At 38.7% G+C, this 7,750-nt stretch overlaps 1 protein-coding gene across 4 annotated transcripts in view; it reads right to left on the reverse strand.

Annotated features, from left to right (window-relative positions):
* Positions 1 to 1,678: 1,678 nt before the first annotated feature.
* OSBPL3 (oxysterol binding protein-like 3) overlaps positions 1,679 to 7,750 on the reverse strand; it is a 44,147-nt gene continuing 38,075 nt past the window's right edge. For all 4 annotated transcript variants that reach the window (XM_010135377.1, XM_010135375.1, XM_010135376.1 and 1 more), the window contains 5 exons: positions 6,125 to 6,269; positions 4,694 to 4,838; positions 3,888 to 4,014; positions 3,257 to 3,379; positions 1,679 to 1,775 (listed from right to left, as the gene is read on the reverse strand). In XM_010135377.1, the coding sequence (XP_010133679.1) occupies positions 1,679 to 1,775; positions 3,257 to 3,379; positions 3,888 to 4,014; positions 4,694 to 4,838; positions 6,125 to 6,269 (637 nt within the window). The remainder of the gene's footprint in view (positions 1,776 to 3,256; positions 3,380 to 3,887; positions 4,015 to 4,693; positions 4,839 to 6,124; positions 6,270 to 7,750) is intronic.

Below are 7,750 nucleotides of genomic sequence, written 5' to 3' on the forward strand. Positions count from 1 at the left end.
TCACGGATTTGGTTTAAAATGGAAGCATTCATAGTATTTTCTTCATGTTACATATAACACATGGATCCATCATCTTTAATGGGTTCTCTTTAGAACAATGCAACATTCAGTAAAGTGCAAACCCTTCTAGGCTACTAGTCCCCCTAGAAGTCTCCCTTATCCCTACCACATCCAGTTGTTCCAGTCATAAGCCAGTTTAACATGCCAACAACATTTCACTGTGTTTTGTGTCGTTAAAGTGGCATGTAAGAAAAAGAAAAGGGGGGTGGGGTTGGTTGTGACAGGATACTTGGATACAGGACAGGATACAACAGGATACTCTCTGTTGTTGCCAGAGAGTCACAGACGCATAGAACAGACTTGAAGAACTGTGGGTCAGGCTTGATTTGCAGATAGGCAGGGATGCACATTAATCTGTTAATGACTGTGGCACTGTGATTTGATGGAAAAAACAAAAACACTGCCCATCTCTGTATTCTTCACTCAAAAGTGCATCTTTTGCTACATTTGTTTCCTGCTAACTTTCTGACCTACGGTTGAGTAGTTTCACAAATCTAGTGATATGCATGAAATTACAGGAAAGGGATGCAATTGATTTAGTGTAAGACACTTGAATATTTATCTGAACAAAACAATTAAGCAGAGGAAGATCAAAGACTTCATACACGTCTCCATAAGGCAGATGGTCATATTTTAAATATCTTAAATATGCTGTTTATTTCTTAAGAGGTAGAAAATACCAAAATACTAAGAAAAAATTTCTAGCTTAAAACAATGTTTGCTTACTTTTAAAAAAGTCTTACTTCTGCAGTTTTTAGGTTAATAAAAACAAATGAGGCTATGGAAGCACAGGATTTTGTGCTCTGTATAGGTTTTACTTACTGGAAAAAGAGAGAGCTTCTTCATCTAGTCAGTGCTTGAACAGTATATACAGAGGATCTCCTCCTCTTGCCCTGTGGGGGCTATAAATCTCAAGTGGAAATTTTTCCCAGTGGAAAATTTTGGCGATTCCTGAATTTCTAGCACTACATTTAGCCAGATACCGTTTATGTATAAGGCAGTAGAACCACTGATGTAAGCTCAGAACTACCTCTTTCATAATGCCAAGAAGAAAGCTAAAAGAAACAAAATCTTATTTAAATCTTTTCTACAGGCAGCGAAAGGTCATACTCCAATTCCAGCACCAGCTGATAATCTGTTTTAGCAATTTATACCAGGCCAGAGACACTGAACTGTGGAAGCCTACTTACAGTCTGAGATATAAAGGCTTGCACTCTGATATCTCAGCACAGCTAGGAGATGCTGATGCTGCTGTCTCCAATAAAATTCAGTAAGGCATAAGTTAACTCAGAACTGACATTACACATCGGGAAAGTAGTGTAAAAGCTCCTCAATTCCCTCTTGCTGTTAACATTCAGTACTATTTATTAAATATTTTATAAAAAGAAGCTAGAGTATTTGTACATTCAAATAATTTCTGCAATAGTAAGAGTGAAGGAAATTAATTATCAGATTCTAAATTAAGCACAGTTCTGGAGCTTTGCACACTTGCACACATACACACACCCCACACATATAATATATATGTGTGTGTGTATATATATAGGTATATTTTATAGATAATTCTTTTAATCAGATCCAAGAATACATCACAGAATATCTTCATTTAGCTCCTCTTTCACCAGAGGACGGGGTTGTCCAGTTTTGAAAAACCAGGCTCTTTTCTAAGGTCCATGTAGGTTCCATTGCTCACCCAGGAGTCATCATTGGACTTCCTGTCAAAGATTAAAGAAATGAATGTAAAGTTTATCTTTTCCATACATACGCTTTGCAATGCAATGTAGCACTAATCACAGATACCCAATCCAGCCCATCAACCAGGTGGAGCTCAACATGCCTTCAAACAAGGCAATACAGCTTGCAGAGTCGAACTTGTATGTCTGCACTGGGCCTTGGAGATGCACCTCAGTAGCCTAGTGTCAGCTCTTATTTCATCATCACACACCAGTGCTTAGCACTTAAAACTACAGTCTAGATTTATTTCATGGACTCAAAGGCAGCTTTGAGTGCAAAGTGGAAACGTACCTCTCCAAGGGTGGCTCACCACAGTTCCTGCATAAAGACAGCCTATAGGTCTCAGTCAAGAGGCGAGACTCATTGCATTAGGTATGGTACCCTGAAGGAATCAGTCTGCTTTTGATCTAGTGTGCAACAGCTAATTATTATTTTAACCAAATCAAGACTTGTGATTTGCTGAAGGGAGAAATCACTATTGAAAAGCCAAATACATAATTTGTATCTACTTTAACACTGGGTAACACTTCTGCTATATAGTAATTAGGTTCTTTGTTGTTTAAATCTATAGCACAACTCTCAATTTTCAAGTCCTCATTGTGAGGATTCAAATCCTCATCCTTATTCACAATTCTCATTGTGATTGTACAGTTCTCAAGTATTAGACTTTGCCTCTAACCTGCTAGAAGTAACATTTGCTTTTCTTTAGTAGGTGTGATGAGATAGCACACCAGCTTGTCCGACATGTAGTTGTCTGAGCCATTCCCTTCTTCACACCTATTGGCACTTATTTTAAACATTTCCGTGTTTTTCAGAAGTACAGTACCTATCTATCCATGAAAAAAATCAGGATCCCAGACCTGTTAACTGCAATACATAGGCCCATACAACAGTCACCTTGGCTGCAACTCTGAGTGGAGAATAGAGGAGAGCAGAGAAGCTGGAGGGCAAAAGGCCACGTCCTCAACTAGCATTCATTTTTGTCTTTTGATGTCTCGAGTCTCTTGTTAATTGATTTACAACAGGAAGAAATAAAACGCCCTCTGAGTGATAATTTTCTCAGGAAACATATTCAAAAATAGCCCTGGAAATGAGAAGCTCCAACTCTGCACACTTCTGTGTCAGGCAATCCCACTGAATTCAGCCAAAGTTCAGCAGAGGTAGCTAAACTAAAGCCAGATACTTCACCTTGCTTGAAAGAATCAAAAAGATACTACATTTACTCAAGCAAATTCAGATGTAAATATCAATCACTATCATAGCAAAAAAAATTAGAAAGAATTTCAGGAATGCACTAATGAAAAAGCAATTTATGAGTTTTAACTAAGTCTGGAGGATTCTACATTACCAAAGGACAAAAACCAAGAGTATAGAAGAAACTTGGAAGAAATGGAGCTTACTTAAAGAAACGGAAGTTTGGAATTTCAATAAATGATAGTACTTGCTAGTTATTATATAGTACCTGAAAAATCTAGGCTGGTGCTCTAGATTGTTTTCTTCCAACACCTTCCGTCGCTCTCTCTGTAGCTGTTCAATCCTCTGCTTTTGCATTTCAGCTGCTTCAATATTCCCTTCTTCTAGAAACCTGTAGCACCAGCAGCGATAAGAGAACACAGTTGGTGCTCCTGTCCCCCATCTTTGCCAAGTTCTCTAGCGTTCCAGATCTAACCTTTACAGCAGTTAGTCTGCAGTGTTTGAAAGGTAAACAGTTTCATCTACATCAGACAGCTCCACTATCACTAAGCACTTAACGAAAAGTAACTCTCATAACAAGTTCAGAATCATTGTTATATTCTTTTACTTGGAAGTTAGCAACAGTAGAAATTCCAACATCCTGAAATACTGAAGTTTTAACATCTTTGGAAAGGCAGTCATCTAGAAGCATCCAAGAGCCAATTTTAGGCAATGCTAGTCCTTAATGACTAGACCATCTCTTGGTAAGTGATTAAAGTGTCTGTTTCAGGTGCACATTAATGTAGAAATAGAAACACACTGCAAGTATCTTCATAAAATAGTCTGAGCTTAGGGTAAAGTGAGCATACAGAAAGTTAAGAACTATTTCAGGAAGACATCTAAGAGTTAAAACTTCTTACCTTTGGTCTGGTCTAAAACGTGTATCAGTGGATGGGAGTAATGACCTAGTCTGCAGGTCCAGTTCATTTAACTCCAGTGCAAATTGAGTAAATCCATACCACTGCTCATAATCTTTAGGCATGGGATCTATAGAAGAAAGAGTACATTCAGAATTCCAGTTAAATGCTATTATCTCTGGAAGAAAAATTCCAAGCTCCCCTCAGTAATTCGTTCATCTCTGAACCACAGTCTCAATTCTGGGAGATTGAGGATGTTAACAGTGAGACAAAAGACACACTGGTAATGGCACGGCAACAAAACAGATGTCTGTTCTCTTCGCTGAATCAGAACACAACTGTGTCAAAGGCCATGCTATTATCACAGTGCTTTTTCAGACTACAGTAGACAAAACCCCACAAGTTTAGGAGAAGTTCAGATATGGCTGTCATTACAGAATAGAGCATCATGGGCCGTCCTGCAATTTTCAGTACATGAAATACACGGCACTTCTCTACGCAAAAGTGTGTGTGTGGGGGAGGTTTTCTTTTTTTTTTTTTTTCTTCCTTTAGAGTCCTCAATATCCACTTCATGGCCAAATATGAAAATTAGGGAGAATGGAGAAAATGAAGGAAGCTGTGTGATTAAATTCTCCATATTATTTAAGTTAAATGATATATTCCTCTGGTCTTAATCTTAAATGCCTGACAAAAATCTAATGTTCCACACAGAAAGAACAAAAAGTTGGGGCCTGATAAAGAGATTAAAATTGTAAGCTTATTCTCAAGCAGATCTTAAGTTCCGTATGTTAGCCAGTCTGATCACTGACTTGCTCTCCATATGCAGGTTGAAGATGAAGTCGTCCCACAGTATAAACTTTCATGCCACTTCCCAAAGAGTCGATGCACAACTTTCCCTCCTTTATCCATGATGCTGCCTTCAATCTCATGTGCATTTGGATTCCAATATTTGGTCTAAAATTAAATGGAACAAGGGGAAAAAAAGGTGCATAAGAGATCAAGTGTGAGTGACTTTCCATGTCAGTAGGCAGAGTGGTATTCTGGAATGAAAACTATCCATTTAGGTGGGCATCACAGTATCACCTGCAAAAAACTGCTGTTAGAATTTTAATAAGCTAACTAATAGTACTAAGTTGAGATTTGTATTTATGGTGTTTGCCTTTTTTAGGGGTGGTATTAGGTGATGGATAGCTGACCTTGACTTTTGCCCAGTGACAGGTAACACTGACTCCTGTCTTAGTTACACCTTCCATAAATTTGCATGAGAGGAAGAGAAGGATCTGATACAGTAAACTCCACTTTAGACAATTACAGTATCAAAGGTGTAAGATTTGTAGGCTCTTAATCTTTAAAATTTGAACTCTAAACATTCACTGCAACTCTGCAAATACATTACAGTTCTTTCAAGTAAGTATTTGGAAAAAAATCACCTGCTTCTTAGAAAGCACGAAGTATTCAGGAAAACAAGTGAGAATAGGAAACTTTCCTTCTGCTGCTGAGCATGCCATGCTGCACAGGTATGCTGAGGTAGTTGTGACTGCGGGTCTGTTTCTGTGTACAGCACAGCCTTTGTCCAGCAATCAGATACAGAAAATGTGGGTTAAGGCAAGTCTCCAAGCATGCTTTGCAAAACTATTTCTCAGGTTAAAAATTCTGGCATTGTTTTAGGTTTTCATTGATTTTCCTTTAATAGGAAGAAGTCGTCTATTGCCAAAACCTACTTTTAATTTCATTTACAAGACCATTTCCTGAGGAAGTCATTTCTTGCACTGAAGCAGAAAGTTTTGGGTAAGACCGCAGCCTCTCACTTAAACTTCTCCAAGTACCTGCAGAGGGCTAGAGAAGAGCACTGGGTGAATCACCCTACATAAGCACTAGTTCTACTGTTGCTGGATGAATGCAATCACAGCATATGCCAATGGGTTAGCAGGAGGCATGTGGTAAGTCACTGTCAGTAGGCACCTTGTGCCTACTTTCAGCAGATTCTTCCTTTCCTTTCCTCCTACTTATCCACATCTCCAGTGGACTCATCTGAGACAGCTGTTAGTTCTCTTTCTTGTCTGGCACTGCCTAATGAGCAGCAGTTCCCTCAGAGTAAAGTTTTTCAAAGAATCACAGGTAATTACAGCAGAACTATAGGAAAATACACCTTGTAAGAAGTTTTTACTGAGCTTCAGCAGAGAGCATCCTCCCACTGCTGTGTCTGTCAGAATAGGCACTGCCAACATTGCTGTGGTTACCTTAATGAAAGTCAGTTTGCAGTGGCAAGTGTCATCATTAAGATTTTTAATGATGATCTCTCCATAGTGTTCAATCCATCTTTGCCCACTTAAGATGTTATGGATGCAAGATGTCACCTTGTTCCATGCAAAATGGTCTTTAAAACTGTAAGAAAAATACACACAATAAAAATGTCATGCCACATTTGAATGAGCTCATAAATCTGTGAAAAAAAAAATGCAGAGAACTTGATTAGAAAAACCCCTCAAAACAATTTTTTTTTCCTGGAGCCTCATCTTCTTGTCCCAAACCTTCTAAAAAACGATCCCTATGCCAACAATCCTATCTCCCAGAAAACACTTTTCACTTCTGCTATAAAGTTTGGTCTTGATTCAATTTTCTCTCTATTTCTTTGTCCCCTCTTTACCAGTTTTAAGTTTCCAAAAATAATAATTCTAACATTTTCTATTGGGTGATCATTTCACAGCTTGTAAAACAGTGACAAATGAAAATATGGGACACCAGAGTCATCAGAAGACTTATTGGGTGGAATGAGCTTGGCTCAAGCTCTTAAGCCTGAGGCTATATGTGTGCTTCAGGCAAGAGCAAAAGCTCTCACCAGGTAGTTCAAGATGCAACTGCACACTGGAAGACAGCAGACAGAGAGAGATGAACAAATACCAATAGGTAATACAGCATTTTACAAAAAAAATAGTGTATGTTTTTAAACAGCTTTATAGAACCTCAAGAAAAGGCAAGTCTCATGAAGACATATATTCTACAATTTGTTTGGGGTATTTATAGCCAAGTCACTACTGGAAAGGTAAAAGACAAACTTAAAGGCACCAGTTGAACACCCAACATCTTGTACAGATCCCATGACGATATTAGAACATTTCTTTACCCTCTCCTTAATCACTTGCTTTCACTTGCTGCACTATAAGAATATGCACATGGGCAGTTTTATAGACACGCGGCCAATTTACCCCACAGTATTTCATTTTCCTGCCCCCACCTGCAAGTCACATGCTCTATCACACTGCTAAAAATACCGTATTTGCTCCAAAAATAACCTTAATACTAATGCTTCATTTCTGCCTATAGCCTCAGTACCTTTTTTGTACCCAGTTCTATATCAGACACACAGGGATAACAAACCAGCACATGGAGACCACATACAAATCACATTATTTTCCAGCTCACCAGCCCACCATGGGCCCTAATCTGTTAGTGACTTCGCCCTCGAACCCTCATTCTCATCCTAAAGACCTTTTCACTCCACAGCTTAGGCTAGCTACTATGAACATGTTTTGTACATTACCTTTTGGATACTATCTTACTATATTGCAATTTTACCCACTTAAAAAAAAAAAGGCATGCTTAGTCAGTCGGGTGAGTGCTAGGTTCTTAAGTGATTTCCACCCCCCCCCCCCCCCCCCCCCACCGATGGCAGAATAATTAATTTTGTAGATTCTCTTTGGAAAACAGATTTGATTAGAACACTACTCAACCTTCAGAGCTCTGGTTCCAACCTTTAGACCTCTGTTTCTGCAAACATGATGGATATAGGACAAATTTTAAGGCATTTTAATTGTTGATCTATAATGGATACTCTGGCAAGCCAGCATAGGAAAACTGCAGCTTTC

This window comes from Buceros rhinoceros, unplaced genomic scaffold, assembly GCF_000710305.1.
Source record: "Buceros rhinoceros silvestris isolate BGI_N320 unplaced genomic scaffold, ASM71030v1 scaffold4384, whole genome shotgun sequence".
Classification (NCBI taxonomy): Eukaryota; Metazoa; Chordata; class Aves; order Bucerotiformes; family Bucerotidae; genus Buceros; species Buceros rhinoceros.